General features: G+C 34.5%; 5 protein-coding genes across 5 annotated transcripts; 1 reads left to right on the top strand and 4 right to left on the bottom strand.

The window, feature by feature from the left end:
* Positions 1–843: 843 nt before the first annotated feature.
* LOC123701059 (trypsin, alkaline C-like) lies at positions 844–3,020 on the bottom strand. The gene is made up of 4 exons (XM_045648471.1): positions 2,975–3,020; positions 2,106–2,289; positions 1,603–1,858; positions 844–1,143 (listed from the first exon to the last, which is right to left on the bottom strand). The coding sequence occupies exons 1-4, from the start codon at positions 3,018–3,020 to the stop codon at positions 844–846; spliced, it is 786 nt and encodes a 261-aa protein (XP_045504427.1).
* A 4,388-nt stretch (positions 3,021–7,408) lies between these two features.
* On the bottom strand, positions 7,409–9,575 carry LOC123701060 (trypsin, alkaline B-like). Its single transcript, XM_045648472.1, has 4 exons — positions 9,530–9,575; positions 8,690–8,882; positions 8,138–8,393; positions 7,409–7,749 (listed from the first exon to the last, which is right to left on the bottom strand). Exons 1-4 carry the CDS (start codon positions 9,573–9,575, stop codon positions 7,447–7,449), a joined length of 798 nt encoding a protein of 265 aa, XP_045504428.1. The 3' UTR covers positions 7,409–7,446.
* Positions 9,576–9,974: 399 nt separating this feature from the next.
* On the top strand, positions 9,975–11,431 carry LOC123701061 (trypsin, alkaline B-like). Its single transcript, XM_045648473.1, has 4 exons — positions 9,975–10,020; positions 10,211–10,394; positions 10,510–10,765; positions 11,126–11,431. Exons 1-4 carry the CDS (start codon positions 9,975–9,977, stop codon positions 11,429–11,431), a joined length of 792 nt encoding a protein of 263 aa, XP_045504429.1.
* A 1,885-nt stretch (positions 11,432–13,316) lies between these two features.
* Positions 13,317–15,113, bottom strand: LOC123701062 (trypsin, alkaline B-like). The gene is made up of 4 exons (XM_045648474.1): positions 15,068–15,113; positions 14,707–14,893; positions 13,856–14,111; positions 13,317–13,619 (listed from the first exon to the last, which is right to left on the bottom strand). Exons 1-4 carry the CDS (start codon positions 15,111–15,113, stop codon positions 13,317–13,319), a joined length of 792 nt encoding a protein of 263 aa, XP_045504430.1.
* Positions 15,114–17,501: 2,388 nt separating this feature from the next.
* LOC123701063 (trypsin, alkaline C-like) lies at positions 17,502–19,579 on the bottom strand. The gene is made up of 5 exons (XM_045648475.1): positions 19,523–19,579; positions 18,548–18,731; positions 18,219–18,271; positions 18,020–18,168; positions 17,502–17,826 (listed from the first exon to the last, which is right to left on the bottom strand). Exons 1-5 carry the CDS (start codon positions 19,560–19,562, stop codon positions 17,524–17,526), a joined length of 729 nt encoding a protein of 242 aa, XP_045504431.1. The 5' UTR covers positions 19,563–19,579; the 3' UTR covers positions 17,502–17,523.
* Positions 19,580–23,941: the final 4,362 nt, after the last annotated feature.

The following is a 23,941-nucleotide window of genomic DNA, read 5'->3' on the forward strand; positions in this document are numbered from 1 at the left end:
GGGTAGTCTGAAATTATGTTTATAAAAATTACCGCCCATTTTTTTGTTATTTCTTGTTGTATTCAATTGTGTGATTCTATTTGTGTTAACAAACTACTTACTACGTACAACGATAAGCGAGCAAACATGTTTATAATTTTTATTATTATTTCTCTGTAAGTGATTCAAATGTAATCTTTTTGAGAAATAAATGTCTTAAACCAAGAAGGCTTCGTCGAAGGTCGAAATGATTTAATTTGCGTAATATTAATATGAGTGAAACATCTTTAGGCGCGTTTAGAGTAAAATTTCAAGATCGCGTCATGGCAATACCGTAATGTCATGGAGTAAGGCGACGATTCTTCTACAACGATCTTTGCATCTTGGTAATAGTGTGTGTTAAATAGGTGCGTGTTAACAAGACTTATAGGTTATGATATCTTGAATTTTATTGAGTTTTTAATCAATAAACAAATATACTCATAAACACTGATTAAACCTAATAAAAAAAAATTGGTGGGTGCTACCTGATTTTATCTATTTGATAAATAATCAGTTGTAATTTTCAACGAAAACTAAACTGTTTATGTAGATCTTTATTGTGGAAATTAACTAGCTCTGTTTGCAACGTTATAATAATATTATGTAGCAAATGCAATTGAGATGCCAGAGAATCCGACGATTGAATTATTATAAGCTTTTACAAGTTAATAACTTGCAATGTTACATACATATTCATGTTCAGTCTACAGATATTCATGAAGATAATAATAAAACAATGTACGTCATTGACATGTTTTTATTGAAGGAAATTGTTCAAACAATCGGGTAGTGCATCCATCTAGCAGGGTAATGGACATGTAACTATCGGGCGTTCGTGATAATCCAATCAGAGAAAGCACCGACAGACGTGCTGATGGTAGGGAACATGGGATTCCCGCAGCCCTGGGTATAGGAAGCCACGCCGACGATAATGTTGCGGTTGTAGAAGGCGCCGCCAGCGTCCCCATGGCAAGCGTTGCGCCAGCCCCAGTTCCAATCATTGACACAGAACATGTTCTCAGTGATGGTCATGTTGTTCGCTTGATAAAGGTTCGCGCAGACTTCTCTAGGTATCGATTGAAGAATTACATTTTGGAGCATGAATGATGACGGCACGCCGAACTGAAATTGGAAAACTCAAGTCTTAGTAATATGTGTGTGATTGAAAAGATTTTTTTAACCTTAGTTATTTTACGAGGTGCTCGATTGTTACTCTTTTCGAAATTACTTGAACCATTCAGTACAATTAAAGATAATTTAAAATTTAAATTAATTAGCTACCTAACTAAAGCTGTCCTGGCGATTAGTAATTATTCAGCACAGTGCCATTAATAAAATAATCACTTTTTAAACAATACGTACATTCAGGTATTTATTAATTCGAGAAAAACGAAAGCGCTTTTTTTAACGAGCATAATATGTTAGTTTCAAAGGGTAAATAAACCTATTACAGACAATTTTTGAATCTCGATTTTCTACTTCCATCGGAAAAGTTTTTTATTTCACAAAATTTTTCATTCAATATTTCTTAATAGCAATAAGCAAATAAACAGATTTGATTTGACATAATTAAATACTTACATAAAGGGCTCCCCATCCGGCGATGGTAGCGGGGGAATTGTCTGGCAAGAAATATCCCTGCCTGGCGATAACTCCAGGTCTTATAGACGGGGAGTACACGAAGGGAGTGCGAACTCTAATGACGCTAATGTCCGCGTCGTGGGGTGCGGGTTTGGTGTAGTTGGGGTGGATGCGGATAATGTCTATGTAGTGCACGCTGCCACCGAACTCACGGAAACTGGAGCCAGCTCGAATACGAGCGTAATCCGTACTGTTCCTGTAATAGAGCATTTGTTTGGAAGAACGCATCGTTCACAACGAAATTAAGACAAATAAACAGATACAACTCTTATGGGCCCGCTTCACAATGGGCAGCGCTTGGCGAGTAGGGGCATCTATAGGCCGTAATGCCGTAATGGCAGCAAACATCGACGATCATTTGTTGGGCCAACATTGTGAAGAGGGTCCATAACGTAAATTAATTGTAGCTACTTTGTAAGCATTTAAAATAAAAAAGTACCTACTGTATAGGGAAGCAATGTGCAGCAGAAAGAATCCAGCGAGAAGATAAGATGTTTCCCGCGCAATTTTGATTCCACGCTCCATAGAACGGGATGAAATGTTCAACTTGTACTAAAGATGGATACCTCTCGATGACAGTGTTCTCACCACCGACGATACGAGTATTTGGAGTACATTGAGAAATTGCTGCAATGAAGGCAAAATATTAGCCAAAAAAACGGAAAAATTCGCAAAATTTTAATTAAAGAGACAGTGATCGTCAACATGTTTTAATACAACAGTTGACAGACAACTCCACCGCAAGGCGCAAGGCTTTCCAAAATAAAATTCGTCGCTGGACAGTTCGTTGTAATAATTATTATGTAAAACAAAAACGTAAGTAATACCTATTACATGATTTTAAAGAGTATCTACTTACGGAGTTTTTTTGTTAAAAAGTGGTTTCCGAACCGGCCGGCCGCGGCGGTTAAAATTAAATTATGTATTTTAACTTTTCAAAAGTGCTTGAGTTGAATGAATAAACGTATGAGTTTAAAAAAATAATGACATGATCTTCCTTCGATCATTTCATTCGATCTTTCGAGAACAAAGCAAATTCCAAAAAAGGTTCATGTCATGAAAACAACATACAATAATATGAGGTACAACACAAAATGGAACACTTGATAGACAATAATTAAAGCGTTTAAGCCAGCGTCAATATATTTATATTAAAAAAAAATAATTGTAATACATATTTTGAAGTGTAACATCTTTAGGCGCGTTGAGAGTAAAATTTCAAAATCGCGTCATGGCAATACCTGACGGTATATGTACGTCAAAGAAGTTTCACTTCTGATGCGTGTGTTCGGCACATACGCTCTTTTTTTACCTGCTAGGAGCAGCACACCCATCAGAGGCAAGTACAGCACCTTCATTGTTGTTGTTGTTTAAATGTAGTTGACAACAGAATTCCTCTATATAAAGAGGATTCTCCAGATATAAAATCATGCATATCACAATTACGACGAATTTCGATTTAGTTAATTTATTGTATATTATTATCAAATAATAAGATTAACTTTATTTTAAGTAGATATTGGAAATATTGCATTTTTTACGTGATTTATTGTCTTTTTCTGGATCCCAAAGTTGAACTTGATGAATGATACGTCATTCATCAAGTTCAACTTTGGGATTGCAATGATGAAATGGGAAGCATTGGCATGTGATAGAAATTGGTAACCGAATATAGGGGGTTGGGTGGGGTCACAAATATTTTTTGTGCCTTCGTTTTGTATCTTCTTTCGACTAGATTTGATGATTTTTTCCGGTGAAGGTGCCATTTAAATATGTGGGTTAGTTCTGAAAATTTGAAGGATGGGACACTTATTGTGAAAAACATACGAACAATCAAAGTAAAAAAAAATTTAATCTCTCTATGGGTCGAAATTGACTGTTTTATCCAATTACGTATTTCTGAAACTGAAAGAAAATCTTTGCAAATATATTTCTCAAAATAATTGCGTGGTTAGAATGTGGTATTTTTACCACAGGTAGCTCTATCCAAGGCTTCTTTTGGCACTAGACAGAGCTTCTACTACGGCCTGCCAACTGCATAAAAAATAAAAACTAAAAAAATCACTTAAAATAACAATACTCTCGTCTCTGTATCGTCAATTTGATATTTTCAAAATGGGTTAATTTGCGCCTGAAATCACTCACTACATATATCAGCAATACAATAAAATATTATGTATTGTACCTATTTATTTTTTTAAGAATTTATTAAGCTAACTCGTTCGTGAAAATGACAATAACTTAAATATTTTTTTTTAAATCGCGCATTTGAAATAAACCTCTGAGTTTTCTACTCATGTATTGAAAAAGAGAAGCTCCTTAGATATTTCCAAGATATTTCCAATAAAACAAGAATGTCACTTTTTCTGGCTGGAAAACATATTGTGAGCTGGGCGTATGACAATTTGTTAATCATTCAATAGAGGTAAATAATACACAAAAAACAAAATGATTACGTTTGTGTACGCATTGGGTCAATCGTGCGCAATCTTTTTACTGAGAATCGACTTTCGAGAATCGAGTGTGAATTTTCTTACGGATTATAAGTTTAGTAGTTAGTACCTAGATAATTCAGTCTTTTAGATTTGGTTAGGTATCTTCCAGGTCAGAGCCAGGGTGGTTACAAAAAGCAGTATTGTTTTAAAGAATATCAAAAATAAATAGATCATTAACTTGCAAGTTAAAACGAAATACAATCATAATAGTTTACTAGTAGTTTTAGGGACGTGGGCTATTCTTTCTGCAAAGTTTAATAAATAAATAAATAGATAACGTAGAAGGAAATTGATCCTATATCAGACCAATTTTAGGAACTTTATCATAGAGTTGGTATTAAATGAAGCTATTTTCATATTATCTTGTCGATATGAATTAAACCATAACGCAATATAATCAAAATTCGTTGAAATAACGATATTGCATCATTTTATATCTCATAAATACTATTTAAATAGAGTTGCACATATTATACTGCGGACTTATATGTAAATTATCAACAATGAAGATGACACGAATTTATCACAGAGAAACTAGGAGGCTAGCAGACTAGCTGCAGGTAATAAATACTAGGTACAGTATTTTTATCATAATTATTTTTAGTATTTAATTTTTGTGTAATATTATTTTAAAGGTATACTAGACTACGGCAAGACTGCTGACGATGAGATAGTTCAAAAGCGTTAAAATATTAATTATTTTTTTTTGAAAAATCAATATTATTAGATGTTCTTTAATGAGTGGCAACGCCATATCTATAAAGAACATCTCATCGGACTAGCTCGGTGATAAGCGATGCAATGAACATTTATAGAAATGGGCTCTGCAAATGCGTTGCCTGCTTTTGAAAAAGAAAGGATCTTTTTTTAACGTGTTATACGGAACGCTTGGCCCAGATCTTGCCTGGTGGTAAGCGAAGATGTGGTCTAATATGCAGTGCGATTCCCTTGAAGGTCTTCTCTTGAAGTATCCCAGCTTGTGCACGCACATTCATGAAGCATGTTCCAGTCCCTTGCGGTTGGGATATAGAATGTGGAGTCGTTCATGGAACGTCCATCATGTTATATCGGGACCTAGAATCGTGCGCCTCGATGATCGATGGAAGAATGGGGATGGCGGAATCATGTATAATTCCGCAGCGCAAAAATATGCTTCTTTAAGCTGCTCCAGTCGGTATAAATTTGAACTGTTATCAAACAGGGTTTTGTTGTATCAGATAATTCATGTTATGCATACTGGATGCATGTACGTGAGTATACCCTTTCGAAAACAACTGTAACAAGATTGACGAACCTCTTATCCGCTGTAAATATACTGAATTAATATTATTCAATTTTTATAATATATAAGATACTAAATAATTTCAACTTGTGTAAACTGCTTTGTTTTTCAAGTTAAATAGTGACTATTGACGGTCTCAGTCATCTGATTTTTGATTGACTGGATATTTAACTACTTGACGAATTGTCCAATCAATCAATTTAATATCGTCATTCAATGAACTCGCTAGACATTCAATCAAATAGCAGATTCAAATAGACGACTTCGACATCTCTAAAACCAGGCAACCAACATGCACATTGCACATCTAGTGTTCTGTTTTCCTATTGCTAGTAAATACAAATATACTTAATTTTGCTGAAAAAGTTAAAGCTTGGCTTGAAGTTTTGCATAGCTTCTATCGCGGGCCTTGAGCGCGGGGACCGAATCCAGAAATTCCGTAACGAAAAAAACCTCACGCTCCCCACGGGGACAGGCACGGAGGTGTGGCTTGCCTTGCATGCAAAAGCTTTACCGCGGCGGTCCCCGAGTACCACACGTATTTTTTTACAGTTGAATAAACACGTATACATTTAAACATTTTGTAATCTAAGATTTAAACTAGGTATGTATGTTGTTTTATTACTCCTTAGATTAAATGGGAAGAAAAAGTAGAACTAATAATAATGGTCCTTGTATTTTTCTTGGCAAAACCAGCCTCTTCTATAGTTAAGAAATCAATATACATGAAAAAGAGCGTGTGTGCCGAGCACACGTGTCAGAAGTGCAACTTCTTTGGCAAGATACAAAAATACCAAAATTGTCGCCTTACTTTAAGACGTGGTATTGCCAAGGCGCAACCTTAAATTTTTATTCACAATACGCCTAAAAAAATATCATAAGTTCAAAAACAGTATATTGCCATAAAATATCATGAGTAGTTATTTCTACTTATTAATTAGTCTAATTTTGTTCGGTTTGTCTGACATGCAACGGCATTTGTCGGCTAGTCGCGTATAGCAATAGGGTGTTTATAATTTTTAACCGACTTCAAAAAAAAGGAGGAGGTTATCAATTCGGCCGGTATATTTTTTTTTTTTTTTTTTATGTATGTACACCGATTACTCCGAGGTTTCTGAACCGATTTACGTGATTCTTTTTTTGTTCGATGCGGGATGGTGTCGAATTGGTCCCATAAAAATTTTATTCGGCTAGGCCTAGTAGTTTTTATTTTATGAGCATTTTTGTCTGTACTCGATGACTTAATTTCAATGTAGCAAGTAACTTTGATTCACTTCCCGGTAACCGATTGAGCTGAAATTTTGTATACGAATGTAAATTGGATAGCGATGAAACATTATCATGACATGGAGCTGATCTGATGATGGAATCGGAAGGTGGCCATAGGAACTCAGTAATATATTGACTCAACTTTATCGAGTTTGGGCTCGTTTGATTCGTGTTGAAAAATACACTAAAAAGTATTAAATAAAAATAACTGCGTTAAAAACAACCGACTTCAAAAACGGAAAAGTAAGAAATAAAAAAGATTTGATATTATTAATTACTACATATTATTTTTATGTGCTATTTATTAAATAGGTTTGAAGTCGGTGCCAAACACTAAGCACTTAGTATTAAGCCCGTGCACCGACATCAAACCTTTTTAGTAAATAGCACATAAAAATAATATGTAGTAATTAATAATATCAAATCTTTTTTATTTCTTACTTTTCCGTTTTTGAAGTCGGTTGTTTTTAACGCAGTTATTTTTATATTATTCAAATAACATTTCAAAGAAATTAATATTGGTAACATTTATATCTCCGTCTGTATGTAAATAAAATATTATATTCCAAAATTTAATAATAACCTTGTTTTGCATACAGGTATTGAAGTTTTTCCTTTGGTTATTTAAAATTCCAGATACCCTGACAGAATTAGTCAGATAACAATGAAACCACGTAGTTTGATATTTATACCTCTTTATTAAGCAAGAATTTCAAGTAACAGGGCGTGAGTAAATAATTACCGAGCATTAGCAACACTCCAATCAGAGAAAGCCGCGACTGAAGCGCTGACACCAGGGTAAAAGGGATCACCACAGTTTTCTCCAAAGGACACGATGCCAACTATGACGTCACCAGCGTACAGCGGACCGCCGGAGTCCCCATAGCAAGCGTCACAACCACCCACGTCGAGGATTCCAGCACAAACCATGTTGTCAGTGATTGACTTTGATAAACCGTCTCGATAACGCCTCGCACACTCTGTCCTGTTTATCGTGTAAACGGTTACATCTTGAAGAATGTATGATGGCGGCCCGGCAGTCTGAAAAACGAATTTTTCATTTGATCTCAATTCAAAAAAATTTATTCGCGTAAAGTTTTTTTACTACCAACGATTTGGAATGTCAATTCTACCGGGAGGAATCAGCAAGGAATATTCTTTACGAGGATGCTGTATCGTGTGCTTAATGTACTTGTATAATTTTTTTTTTTTGTAAGGTGTTTCTCAATGTTAGCCAGAAGGGCTACTACATTTTAACGCGGACGCGGGGGTGAACTGAAGGTTCACCCTGGTAGCGACATGCACAAGGGCGTCCCCCCTTGACGGGGACCACGAACCTCGGCTTGAGCTGTCGCTTGAGTGGAGGAGGCCAGAAGGGCCCTAATCGGACGGGGTACTTGTATAAGCAGCCAATGAAATGTATACTCACATAAATACCTCCCCAACCAGCATGCACAACAGGATAATTGTCTGGCACAACAAAGCTCTGACTGACAATAGTTCCCTTTTGTATGTACGGCGAGTACACCACAGGAGTGAGCAGTTTGATAACGCCTATGTCTGCGTCGTAGTAGTATCCGTCTTGGTCATCGTAGTCGGGGTGATTGCGTACAAAGTCTACGTAGTGCACGCTTCCACCAGTCATACGGTAAGTGGAACCTGCTCGTATACGCATGAACTCCACTCTATCACTGTAATAGAGCGTTTCATTTAGAATCATAAACACTTATTAGCTATTAATAATTTTCATATTATCAGCCACATATTAACGGTCGCAGCCTAGCTCTGTCAGTACACAGTGCAATACCTGTATATTCTAAAGCATATCTTTTTTACTGCAGTAGATCCAGGAAGTCATTATAAAACAGGCTATAGCCTGTTATAACCGCATTTATACGGTCCCCTTAAATATATGAGACGTTTTACGTGAACCAGTATCTATTGCAATAGTACTTGCTTGAAATAAAAAAAAAAGAATTACTCTTCGTTGAAACAATGTGCAGCTGTAAGAACCCAGTAAGTAGTTAAGATATTGGCCGCGCATTGCTGATCCCAAATTCCATTCCAAGGGCCAAAATATTCTATTTGGACCATAGATGGATATTTCTCAATGATTGTGTCTTGACCTCCGACAATACGAGTGTTTGTAGTTGTAGTTTCAGACTTAGAACATGCTGGAAACAAGAATAATAAATATTATGTAGGTTTTATTCTTTCACGAAAACTACTGGACGTATTTTGATGATTTTACAGTAATATAAGTTTAACATGAGACATAAAAGTAATCTGACGCGCGCATATCTAATATCTAATATATATTATAAAGGCGAAAGTTTGTATGGATGTATGGATGTATGGATGTATGGATGTATGGATGTTTGTTACTCTTTCACGTAAAAACTACTGAACCGATTACAATGAAATTTAGCACACATATAGAGGGTAGGTAACTTGGATTAACACATAGGATAGTTTTTATCCCGGAAATCCCACGGGAACGGGAACTATGCGGGTTTTCCTTTGCAAACGCGGGCGAAGCCGCGGGCGGAAATCTAGTATATTATAAAGGCGAAAGTTTGTATGTATGGATGTTGGATATGGATGTTTGTTACTCTTTCACGTAAAAACTACTGAACCGATTACAATGAAATTTAGCACACATATAGAGGGTAACTTGGATTAACACATAGGATAGGTTTTATCCCGTAAATCCCACGTGAACGGGAACTATGCGGGTTTTCCTTTGCAAACGCGGGCGAAGCCGCGGGCGGAAATCTAGTAAATATATATTATAATGATGAAAATTATAATAACTATTTACTTGCAAAGAGCAGCACACCCAGAAACGGAAAATACGGCATCTTCATCGTAATAGTAATCAAAGTTTAGTTTCCAATGAAGGAGATTCTTTCTCTTTATATAGTATATCGGATTAACATTATATCATTTGTTCACTATCTCTAATTACGACGAATTTTGATTAATTTATATTGTCAGAATGTATATCAAACGTTGTAAATAATAAATTAAGTTGATTCTCTTTTCTAGGATATCAAGTTTTAGCTAATCCAAGCATTATCCAAGAAAAAATGAGAATGAAGTCGCGAATATTTATCATTTATCTTTAATTGATAGGACAGTAGCTTCCCTTAATCAATTTCGTCGTAATGCTTGATAGTGCACTTGATAATGACTGTTTATCTTTTGAATCCTATTTAAATAGAGAAAATCGAATTTGTTACGGATTTACATTGAGAACCGTAACAATGATGATGTCGTACTTATCGCTATTGGGAGTATTGCTCCTAGCAGGTAAACAAACAAATTTTCTTTAAAAACATTGTTGGTCTGAAATTAACGTCAACGATTTTAAAGTCGAAGTATAATGTGGTTTATTTGATTAAGCTCTTTAATCCTTTTTGTGATGTTCCTTTTAACAGAAATTATTTTTACAAAATGTATGGATAATTATTATTTTGGTACTATGTTTTAATGTTTACAGGACTTTCTCAGTCTGAAACTCCAAACACTCGTATTGTCGGAGGTCGAGACACCACTATCGAGAACTATCCATCTTTAGTGCAAGTGGAATATTTCGACCCTGGCTCTGGATTTTGGCATCAGGATTGTGCGGCCAATATCCTTACAACTTACTGGATTCTAACAGCGGCGCAATGTAACGAATAGTAATTATTTTTCTTCATTTCATTTAATTTCAGAGCAGAAACTATAGTACTATAATACTAAGTAGAATATCTTATTCCTTTCAATTGTTTTATAAGTGGGAATCCTCTTTTGCAGCACTAGAGATGAGTACACTCGTATACGAGCAGGTGCCACTTACCGTGAGACTAACGGGAGCGTACACTACGTAGATTTTAGCCGCAATCACCCCAACTACATACACCTCTACTCCTATGACGCCGACATTGGCCTCATGAAACTGCTAACTCCCCTGGTGTACTCGCCGTATATCCAAAAGGCAACTATTGTCAACCAGGGCTTTGTTGTGCCAGATAATTACCCCGTTGTGCACGCTGGATGGGGAGACATTTACGTAAGTGTACATTTAAGTAAACTTTCAAAACCACGTTCTTATATTTATCTATTATATTAACACCTAAGTAGTTCAGAGGTAGCTAAATATTATTTAGACAGTAAGTGCAGAGATTAGAAACTGGTTGTTTGCACGGGTTGCTCTCGGTTTGATCCTAGATAGAAATGCCTATGCTATTCGAAAAAGTTGTAGCTTTCCAATGACAAAATTATTTTTTGCCGGAGTGACATTCCGAATTGGTAGTATTTTTTAAAAATATGATAATTCATCATCATCATCACCATAAACTCTTGTAAGAGTTCTCACGAATTGACGTTGAAACTTAAATTTAGGAGCTCAATGGAATAATTCTAATTGCAGACCCACGGACCGCAATCACAAGTACTTCAAAATGTAACAGTCTTCACGGTGAACAGACAAGTGTGCGAATGGCGTTGGGGACATGGTTTGTCATCACCGATCACCAAGAACATGATCTGCGCCGGTGTCCTGGAAGAAGGTGGTCGTGACGCTTGCCATGGCGACAATGGTGGGCCGATGTATATTGGTGACGTCATCGTCGGCATCATCTCCTTCAGATATAAGAACTGCGCTGATCCCTTCACACCTGGTATCAGCACTTCTGTCGCGTCATACTCTGATTGGATAGTGTCGAATGCTCGATAATTATCTACAGAAACTAGAAAATATCGTGTCTAGAAAATGTCGGGATAATAAGAAATTTACATTTTCCGTACAAAATTTTTGAAACTAATATTGCCCACATGTTGATAAAGAGTTTTATTGTTATTGTTATTCTTTGACTTTGACTTGACTTTATTTTAACAAAAAAAAACCAACCATAAATAATAAATTAAAAGCTGAACAATTAAAATTGTTAACTATTAATAACTCTCTATTTCATTTGATCTCTTAAAAATTTGAATGTTTGTGTTGAATAAGATATCTGCCAAATGATAAGAACTGGAAGTAAATGTTTATTAAATCTCTTAGAATTTTTATTTCATAAATTTATATTTTATATCAATGTGTAAAGTTTTTTTTGTGGTAAATGGGAGAATTTTATAACTTTATTGCGCTCTGATAAATATAATTATTATTATGCTATTGAATAAAGTTTGTTTTACCTATGTTAACATTTATACCATTCATTTCTAAACATTCTATTATATTTTAAATTGTTTTATTAATAATGGATTGGTAGTCAGTAAGATTTATTATCACCAATAACAATTGATATGGCAGCAAACAGTACATTTATGAGGTGTTATATTGGGCAAATCGTTTATATAATATAGTAGAAATAATAGAGGTCCAAGGGCGCTTCCTTGTGGCACTCCACTTCTCTGTGTGATCTGTGTATACTGTATTCTAACGATTAGATCTGAGTGTGCATGAGCTATTTCTACGTATTGTTGACGATTTCTTAAATAGCCGTCTTTTGAAACCCACACTCCTCTTCTTGAATTGTGATATTTTTTCTAAAAATTAATTTAATTTCCTATACAATATACATAGTACTTTTTCAAAGACCTTCGCTAGAAACAGAGTTATAGGTCTGTAATTGTTAAGGTCTTCAAGCGTAGAGTGAACAGGTACCTTCTAGGGAAGCGCCTTCCATCTTAGCTTAACATCAGGCGAGATTGTGGTCAAGCGCTTCCCTATCGACAATAAAACAAAGCATCTGTTTATCACCTTTTTTTATAGATAATTATAGGCAGGCTGGAAAAGTGTCCTGTCCAAAGGGAAGGTTTATAATATAAAGTGGTATTATTATATGTAAAGTAAAAAACTCATATGTTTCACCTTGGTCTAACAATAATTGTCACAAGCATATAATTTTTATTATGCTTCAGTGGTAAAGACGGCAATAGTCGTTTGCTTCTGACTGGAGCATGTTATTGGTCCCCCATTGAAAAAAATATATATCTCGAGGGAATTTTTGGTGTATTTTCCTTGCAAACTTGCACAATCTTAGTCAGAATATCCTATGATAGCAGGAGCTCTCACTATAATATAAAAAATACATAAATCTTTAGTAGCAATCAAATATCTTACTACACGTGTAGCAGAATTCACGTCTTGTCTTTTATGACTGTTTACATTGTTTACACTGTTTACATAATATCTATTCAGTAAGTTTACTATAAAACTTATATCTCGCCGTGACACTGAATATAAAAAAGAGAACCTATTAATTTTCTATAAGAAAAGCGACTTCATCATCGCATTTTTTTAAATTACTACATTTACATCAGTCGTATCGTCGTCATATTATTATATTTTCTGATCTGTCATTCATCAGAAAAATAAATTTTTATCCTTCTTTTCAAATTTGGAAATATACCTTTTACCTGTCTTGTCTACCTGTAAATAATACATTATTTTCCAACATTCAGTAATTTTTTTTTGCCTACAGGTGATTTTCCTTTGGCTACTTAAAATTCCAGGTAAACTGACACTTAGCCAGATTAAAATGAAACAAAGTAGTTCTATATTGATACCTCTTTATTTAGCAAGAATTTTCAATCAACAGGGTCTGGATATTTAATTACCGAGCATTCGCAATAATCCAATCAGAGAAAGCAGCGACAGAAGCGCTGACACCAGGGTGATAAGGATCACCACAGTTATTTCCAAAGGACGAGATACCAATTATGACGTCATCAGCGTACAGTGGACCGCCGGAGTCTCCTTGGCAAGCGTCACGACCACCCACATCGAGGATTCCAGCACAGATCATATTGTCAGTGATTGATGATGATACACCGTCTCCATATCGCCTTGCACACACTTCTCTGTTTATCGTGTAAATTTGTACATGTTGAAGAATGTATGATGACGGCCCATTAGTCTGAAATAGGAATTTATCTTTTGAACTCAAATTCAAAACAATTCATTCGCGTAGATTTTTTTTTCTACCAGCGATTCGGAATGACAATTTTACCGGGACGAATCGGGAAGGAATTCAATAGTTACTCTTTACAAATAAACTTTGCGCATACGACACAGTTAAAAATAATTTAAAAATAACTACCATAACTATTAATGTAACATGTACTTGTGAAAGCTAATGAAATGTATACTCACGTAGATACCACCCCAACCAGCATGCACAACAGGATAATTGTCTGGCACAACAAAGCCCTGTCTGGCAATTGTACCCTTTTGGATATAAGGCGAGTACACTACAGGAGTTAGCAGTTTCATGACACTAATATCAGCGTCGTGGACAATCGCTACGCCGTAGTCGGGATGATTGCGCACTAAGTCAATGTAGTGCACGCTTCCACCAGTCATACGGTAAGTGGAACCTGCTCGTATCCGCATGAACTCCACTCTATCACTGTAATAGATCAATCCATTAAGTTTTTTTAAAACACTAATTAGATGTAATTTCTTTAAGGAGACCACAAGACCTATAAGACGCATGCAGACATTTATACAACGAACATGATGATCACCTATCTACAACATTTCAACGGTCGCAGCTAGCTCTGTGTGTGTGTAACACAGGGTCACACGCACACATGTGTCGGTGTATGTTCAGAAATAATAATATGAAATGTACTAAACAAATTTTGATTGTATTAAAAAAAATGAACCACAAATTTTGTTGAAGAATAATTTGACAATAAATCAGATTGATTGCCTTTATATTAGCATGGTTTTTAATCGTTAACAGAAATATTAAGAGGTATCTTTGTCATTATTTTCTATCTACTTTGATAATGGGTTGATAATATTATATTAACATTATCATGACAACAACCCATTATCAAAGTTGAATTTTAAATTTCCTAAAACGTATCTACAAGCATATCTTTTTTATTGCAGTAGATCGAGGAAGGGCCACTGGACATACTTTTTGTCCAGTGGCCCTTAAATAAGGTATTATAGGTATATGCTGTGAAAGTTTGAATTTAAAAATTAATAATTACTTTTCGACGAAACAATGTGCGGCTGTAAGAACCCAGTAAGTAGTTAAGATGTTAGCCGCACAATCCTGAGACCAAGTTCCATAATAAGGGTTTAAATATTCCAATTGTACCAAAGATGGATAATTCTCAATGATTGTGTCTTCACCTCCGACAATACGAGTGTCTAGAGTTTCAGACTGAGAAGTTGCTGCAAACAAAAATATATTATATATAGGTTTATTACTCTTTCACGAACATTTTATTAGCCATATTTTAATAATTACAGTGATATTTACGGTTTTACATCAGACTAATAATATCAGCAATTCTTGATCTTTTGGGTTCGTCCACGGGGTAAGCGAAAATTAAAATAACTGTTTACCTGCGAGGAGCAGCACGCCCAGAAGCAGTAAGTACGACATCGTCATTGTTTTAGTTATCAAATTTGAGTTTTTTTATTTAAATATGATTCTCAATATAAAAAATCGTCCGCTATCTTTAATTACGGCGAATTTTGATTAAATAAAAATGTTGTCTATATGCATATCAAATGTTGTAAATGATAGATATACTAGGCTGGTTTTCTTTTTCAAGGCTTCTAAGTCAGGCATCGCCACTTATGTGAGCCAATCAGTAGCAATATGATTTTCCGTTCTTCATAGATTATTGTTTCTAGCCAGTTCATTGTTTTGTTTATTATTCACAATAACTTAATCTATTAATTTTCAATAATTTATTACATGATAGTAGGTATCCTATATTCCGTGGCCATATCGTAGATTTGCTCATTTCGTGAAATGGTTGCATTTCATGATGTGGCCAACATAGTTTGACCAGATCGTTAAATCGTCAATGTTTCACGATTTTCTCATCCACATTTGGCCTGATCGTATAAAATATTTAAAAAAATCAGAATATTTTAAGAAGTTGTTTATTGTCATTTAAGTGAGTGCCGCGGCAGCGGCCAGCGAGTGCCAGAAGCGAATCGTTTTTATAATAGGAAACAATTAGGTTAGGTTAGGTTAGACTTTGATAAACAACGTCAGAAGCGAACCGGTTTTAAAAAAAGAAATAATATAGTAGGATATATAAATATAGTTATAGGATTTTAGACGCATTTTTTCTTGGATATAGGATATCCGCAGTTTCCATAGTACTCGAACCCCTTCGTCGTAAATTCTTTGCTATGACTTTCTTCATATTGTAATTAAACGAGTTACGAAGTTTTTAACTGCGAATAATAAAATTTTCGCCAACGGCCGCCAATTTCACAAATAAACACGGCGATTGCAGCGACTCTATCAATAATTAAACGTCTCGCAAAAATATTTTTAGTAAAACGAGTTTTAATTACCTCTTTCTTTCTTCTCTTCTTTGCTGTTGATACAATTGTGTTTTTTTACGTGTTTGAGGGTAATAAATAAAATGTATAGTTGACTGATAGTATAATATCACAAAGTTTATAGAAATGAAAACGTCGTAGGAAACCGGCGTGGTTTTTGGTACATGATTTTCAGAAGTCACCTATGCATACGCTTTGTAGACTTGAATCTTTAGCTCCCCCAAGATAGGAATACAATACGCTAGGATATGTATTGTACTAACGACTTGTATATTTGCTTTGTAAGCTTATGTGAAGTTATATTATGTCTAAAGAAGTAAAAATCCAGATGAGTTTACGTATATCGTTCTTATTATTGGTTATTTGCAATTTGCAATTTCTTCATATTTTGTATTTAGAAAAAATTTCGGCTGGATCGAACCATTATTAAAACGACATAAACTTATTTCAATTAGTAGCGATTGCGGATTCTATTCTTTAGCGTTTCTGCAATTTGTCTGATTCCTTCTTATACTATAATTTCCTGATTATACTATGAGATTTTGAGGTCCTTAGAGCATTCATCATTTTTTCTATTCGTTATTTATAAAGCATTTGAATGCCATAAAAGCAAAAATATCAAATTCAACAAAAAGGTCGTGTCCTTACAACATTGTCCTTACAATATTATATTCATTGAAAAATGTTTAGTATTGGTTGAGATGGTCGTTAATCATCTCAATAGATGGCACGCGGTGTGTCCCTTAGACACACAAAACTGAAAGAATAGTATAAATTCGATCGCACTGGCTCTCACGGGGAGTTGTCAGGCATCCGCCCGGAATGGCGTGAAAGGATGGGGAAATTCGAGTCCCGCCACATGAATGAATTTTTTCTAATCGTTATAAATTTATATTTAAGAAGGACAGTTATCATTTTAACCTGTATGTATGTATTCATGTGTGTATAGTGTTTATCTGTTCCCTGGTGACTTCTAAACTCACTTGTTTTGATAATAATAGATAATTAATTAGACAAATAAGGTGTCGTTTGAGGCCTATTCATTGCCCGCTGGTTATGGATTGCATATAACTAATAAAATAAAATAACTTAATATTACCTACTGTAGCTAAAGGCCGATTTATTATATTAAGAAAATAAAATCAAAGTGGAATACGATCACGTCCATTCTTTATACAAACTGCGTCACTCTAGTCTTTAAGAGACTTTAAAATGTAAATTGTATGATTAACGTGTATCTTAAAGTAATAAATTTAATTTAATTTATCTGTTTATGTAATAAATACAAATAATACCTATTCATAATAAATTATTTTAAACATTTGCTTTGCTTACAGGTTGATGTTATTCCTCTTGGTTCAAATACCAATAAGAAACACACAAACACAACAAAACTATCTCGGTAAACCACTATTTAAGAATATCATAATGAAACAATTTAGTTTGATATTTATACGTCTTTATTGAGCAAGAATTCCTCAAACATCTGGATGTAATTATCGAGCATTCGCGACGATCCAATCAGAGTAAGCCGGGACAGAAGTGCTGATACGAGGATAATAAGAATCATTACAGTTATTTCCAAAGGACACGATGCCAACTATTATGTCACCAATGTACATCGGGCCGCCAGTGTTCCAATTGCAAACGTCACGACCACCCACGTCGAGGACGCCAGCACAGATCATGTTCCTGGTGATCGATATTGGTTTAATGTGTGCATAGCGCCGAGCACACTCCCGTCTGCTTACCGTGTAGACGGTTACATTTTGAAGAATGTATGATGACGGCCCGGCAGTCTGAAATACGAATTATTCTTTTGAACTCAAATTCAAAACAATTCATTGCTGTAGACATTTTGAAATACCACCGATTCGGAATGACAATTCTACCGGCAAGGAATTCGATTGTTACTCTTTGCAAAGTGACATTGTGCCTACGGCACAATCAGTTTTTTTTAAATTAATTATTTCACTATAAATGTATACTCACGGAGTTGGTACCCCATCCAGCGTGTACAACGGGATAATTGTCTGGCACAACAATGCGCCGGCTGGCAATATTTGCCTTTTGGATGGACGGCGAGAACACCAGGGGATTGAGCAGTTTGATGACGGCAATATCGGCGTCCGCGGGTGCCGCTTTGTAGTAGTCGGGGTGATTGCGTACGTAACATAGTGCAGGCTCCCACCGGTTCCATGGTAATTGGAACCTGCTCGTATACGCATGTACTCCACTCTATCTCTGCAATTGAACATTGCGTTTTACTAAACATTTTTCATAGAGATATCTCGTCATTTTATTTTCTATAGTATTAAATTCACATGAATAAACTAATTTATCTTTATTTAACGTTATCAAAGTAACAGATTATATAACATCCTAAAGTTTATCTTTTCAACGGCAGAAAATCGAGGAGGGCATTATAAAGAGGCTTTTTGGGTCCCTCAATTGTATGTTTTACGTATACCAGTTATCTGCTGTTAAGTAACTGTATGAAATTAAAAAAATAATAATTACTGTCTGTTGAAACACTGGGCAGCTGTAAGTACCCAGTTAGTACTTAAGATATTGCCCATGCATTGCTGATTCCAAATTCCAGAGGTAGGGTCGTAATATTCAATTTGTACCAAAGATGGATATCTCTGGATGCTGGTATTTTGACCTCCGAAAATACGAGAGTTTGGAGCAGACTGAGAAATTGCTGTAAACAAGAAAACATAGTAATATAATTGAACTGTTATAAAGAAGTAACGTTTGTAAGATTGTGGGGTAGCCTCTGGATCTAGTGAACTGAATTTCAAAGAAATTTTACCAGAAAAAAGCTACATCTTTACGGAGAATTATTCATTTTTTCTAAACCAAGCAAAGTCGGGGCAAAGAGACATTAATAAAGTAATAAGATATATTAAAAAAATATGTAAGTAATTATCATATTTTCAGAACGAAAAATGAAAATGAGTAAAATCATCATTATAACATATCAACAGGCCTATTCTCGGTCCATTACAAAAAATACAATATAATTAAATCCAAAAAATTGCATTCGTAAATTCAAATTCAATTCAAAGTAGGATGCGAAAATTTGTGAGGATGGATCGATGTTAAGTATATAGGTTCTTTACTTTTTCACAAAAAACTACATACGGGGCATATTTTGATGATTTCACAGTGATATAGGTTTTACATTAGCGTAACATATTATGAGACATAGAAATACTTTATCTTGCCCGCGGGTTCTTCTACTTGTAACGGTTCGTCCGTATAGCACATTCGAATTATGTTTTTTTTTTTTTTTATGTCAGAGCAAGCAAGAGGCAGTTGGGCCACCTGATGTTAAGTGGTCACCACTTAACATCATCTAAAGACCTACCATCATACATAAACACTTGTAACACTAGAAGTGTTACTAGTGTGATACAGGTGCCTTGCCGGCCTTTTATGGACAAATAAGCAAATTAGTAGACTTTTATGTATATTAAAATACTTATTTACCTGCAAGGAGCAGCACACCCAGAAGCGGCAAGTAAGGCATCTTCGTTGTTATAGTTATTAATCTTTAATAACCAATAAAGAAAATTTTCTATATTTAAATAGGATTCACAAGATCACAATCTTTCACTATCTATAATTACGAAGAATTTTGATTAAATTAAAACATTGTCTCTTCGCTTATCAAGACCTGATGATAAATTAAGTTGTTTTTTTAATTGATTTCAAGGATTTATCTATCCACGTCAAGCATCACCGCTTGAGTTATACGATTTAAGTTATTATTACTAGCTGTGCCGGGTGCCCGCGACTTCGTCCGCGTGGAATAGTGACTGCATAGTAGTTACTACCTACTTAACACACAATTATTGAGTAAACACATGCTACCATAAACAACTAAATTATAAGCACTTACAGATTATTGTACAGTTAAGAAACAAAATAAATAATAATAAACAAAATAATAACACAAAGAACACAAAAGAACACAAAAAATTTATTACTAAAATGAGCTATAAAAATAGGTACAAAAGAGTTCAAAATTTCTAGGGTGTGGCTTATCCTCCCGCTCCCATATCCTTCTACTTTCACAGACTTTCAACTTTTCCCTTTCACCCCTAGTAAATGGCAGAACCGATTTTGATGTAAACCATGTCTAATTGTACCTATATATAAGGGGACCCTTGGGGACTTTCGATATGATCATGTGGACATGTAAAGGAATAACAGTAGCGTATAACAGATACCTTACGTTTTATCTTACACTGTAGTGTACAATAGTATATGCCTTAGTTAAAACCGCATCTAAATCGGATAAGCTATTTCTGAGATTAGCGTGCACAAACAAACAGACAAACAGACAAAAAAAACACAGTTCTGGGTTCGGGACCGATTTAATAATATCACCTGCTATTTTTTTTTTATATTTGTACAGAAATTACTTTTCTACAATTTTATTATATGTATTGATAATGATATTGATGATGATGACGATAAGGCTTTATAATTAAAAAAGAAGCAACCGATGTTAATCATTTATATTTAATTGATAGGAATTAAAACAGTTGCTTTCATTAATCAAATTTCGTCGTAATGTTTGATAGTGCACTATTGTATAATATTACGTGAATCCTATTTAGATAGATAAAATCTAATTCTAATTAAGATAAGATTGACAACGGTAACAATGCAGATACCGTACTGAGGGGTTAGACAAGTGGCTTTCTGTTAGCGTAGCGTTCAATAGAATAGACTACGAATGTATGAGATTGACGTAAGCTGTAAGTAGATAAACGTATCTACAGCTAACGTCAATCTCATACATCCGTAAGCTGTAGATAAACGTATCTACAGCTAACGTCAATCTCATACATCCGTAAGCTGTAGATAAACGTATCTACAGCTAACGTCAATCTCATACATCCGTAAGCTGTAGATAAACGTATCTACAGCTAACGTCAAGCTCATACATCCGTAAGCTGTAGATAAACGTATCTACAGCTAACGTCATACATTCGTAGTCTATTCTATTGAACGCTACGCTAACAGAAAGCCACTTGGCTAGGGGGGCTGGCCGCTTTTAGGTGTGCTGCTCCTAGCAGGTAAACAAACAACACATTATCGATTTGATTAAACTCTTGCCCTCTTTTTGAATCCTTACAAATTCAAACAATCCCATTTTATTTGGCACCAAAACAAAGATACAGTAAAGATAATACAAATTTAACATTATAATTATGCCAAAAACGTGTCTATTACACTGGCGACCGTTAAAGAAAAAAAAGTACAAACTTTTTTAATTTGTTGTTTGTGTTTAATATGAAAAAACTCTAAAAATGCCTTGAGGATATTTTGTGACCTCTCCAAAGCATTTGACTGCGTTGAACATTCTACTTTATTGGATGAACTCAATCACTATGGAATTAAAGGAAAAGCTCAAAAACTCATGCGGTCATGCCTTCGTGATAGGATACAGACCAGACAGAATACGGAGTGTATGTATTAGGTAATTTCCTTCAAAAAGCTAAAGTCGAACAACATCCAAATCACAAGCAAAATCAGTGTCCAATTCAAGCGTACTTCAACAAAGAATAATATCGTAATGACGGGATCAAGCTAAACACGCGTGTAGTTCCGAGCTATAAGCAAGTCACTGAAATAGTTGAAAATCAAAGAAAATAATAGTGGGTTCAAGTATCGTCTATGATTGGCCAGAAACAAAAGAATTCCAGCGCACGCCCATAAAGGCAATCATTCTCGGAATTACTTAATGAGTTGACTTCCTGATAATTTCTAATTTGAATGTTGTACGCCAATTTAACATTTTTTAAACACTTTATAAGTACCACATAATTATACCTTTTTGTAATATGTATGAGATGTAGAAGTTTTTAAAATAAAGTTTCACAGGGTCATACATTTTTTTTTACACCAGCTTTGTTCAAACTTCAGTCCGTAATCTTTAAAACGTAAAATTTTGCTCTATTTTTTTTTGGTCTAATTTTCTTGTTGTTGTTAATTATGCTTGAGTTACATTTTAATTAGGAAGACTTATTTATTCTTAACAACCTTGAACAAAAAAATAAGAATAAAATAAAAACAGAAATGGTAAAAGTTCATATTAAGCTTATGTAAATGATATTTTTATCAAATTTTGAAAATTAAGCATATAAATCAAAAACTTTATGGTCTAGGACAATAAATTTTAGTATTTTTGTTAGATAATAAGTTCCTCTACTCCCCATAACCCGTTGTTCCACTACTTACGGGACACCCTGTATACTAATATGTATTATACAGCTAAAGAGATTGTTTGTTTGTTTGCTTGAACTCGTTAATCTCAGAAACCACGGGTCCGTTTTGAAAAATCGTTTCACTGTTAGATAGAACCATATAATGTGTAAGCCGTAAGGCTATAGCAATATAGAGTATAGGCTATAATATAACATCCTAAGCTAAGCCCAATAGGAGCAGAGCAAAGCGTTAAGCGCGTAAAAAAAGCGCGTAAGTAAGTAAGTAAGTACCGAGGGGCACAGCTAGTAAATAATAATGTGATACTACGAATTATTAATCAATGTAGATTACCTCATTGACTATCAGATATCGAGTGATAACATGCGAAGTCTTGGTACGAATTTGTAAAGAAAATATTGATTACCTATGCTAATATAAAATGCTTTTTCAAAGAAAATTCTGATTAACAACTTTATAAACCTTCAAATACGTTTTTATTTTGAACTGAAAAGTTGTTTAGCGAATTTGTGAATGAACATAACAGCTGATAAGCAGTCATTGATCCGTCGTGGGGAGGTGGCGTGGTTCTTGTATTCGCCCACAGGAGAAGAGAATTGATGTTCCACCTGCTTCTGCTCTAGAGAGGGATTAGGTAAGGATGAGATGTATGTTGAGGTATTAGATGAGACTTGTATGGCTTAAAGAGTTAATATTATTGTGATTTATACTTTTTAATTTTAATTAAAATTTTAATATTTATATTTATAATGAATTTTTGGTTTTAGTGTTACGTAATTTTTATTAAATTAAAATATTATGTTTTATTCAGTTTCGATTTATGACTTGATTAATCCAAATATGTAATTACATAATTAAATCTGCCTTATCACAATATTTTGTCCACCTGGACAACCTGTAATTAAAGAAACACTCAGCTGCTAATCTATATATTTGTATCTTTTACTAGCTGTGCCTCGCGGTTTTACACGCAGTGCTCCGAACCTCTCCGCTCCTGTTGGTGTTAGCGTGTCGATATAATATTATTATTATATATCATCACGCTAATAATTATTGCCTGTCTCGATAAATAGGCTATCTAACACCGAAATAATTTTTCAAATAGGACCAGTAGTTCCTGAGATTAGCGCGTTCAAACTAACAAACTCTTCAGTTTTATAATATTAGTACATATTATATAATATATTTCCATGGCCCTGTATCCCTATGTATGCATAAATCTTTAAAACTAAGCAACGGATGATGAATATTTAAATCACTCTAAATTTGATTAATTCCGATACATGATGTTTTGGTTTTTATTACCCAAATGAAAGGTACAAATTCTTTACCATTTACTCAAAAAGCCTAATTTCATAATGTCTCAACTAAAAAATCTTATGATTTCACCATACACATATTAAAATAGACATAACTGTAAAAATGAGCAAATAAACATTTTGTGGGTTTTGTTTGTGCTTTGTGATAGGAGTGAAAAAATAATCGATATCTTAAATTTTCATTTACGAAGTTTGAATGTCATTCATTAATATTTATATTATTACGAAAGATAAGATTAAAATCGTCACTAAATTATTGCTCATTATCTTATAAAAATCATTAGTATTAATTGGATAATATTATTATTAATTTTGAATCACTGGTGGTAATCCACAATCCGTGGTAAGGGAC

This window comes from Colias croceus, chromosome 20, assembly GCF_905220415.1.
Source record: "Colias croceus chromosome 20, ilColCroc2.1".
Lineage (NCBI taxonomy): Eukaryota > Metazoa > Arthropoda > Insecta > Lepidoptera > Pieridae > Colias > Colias croceus.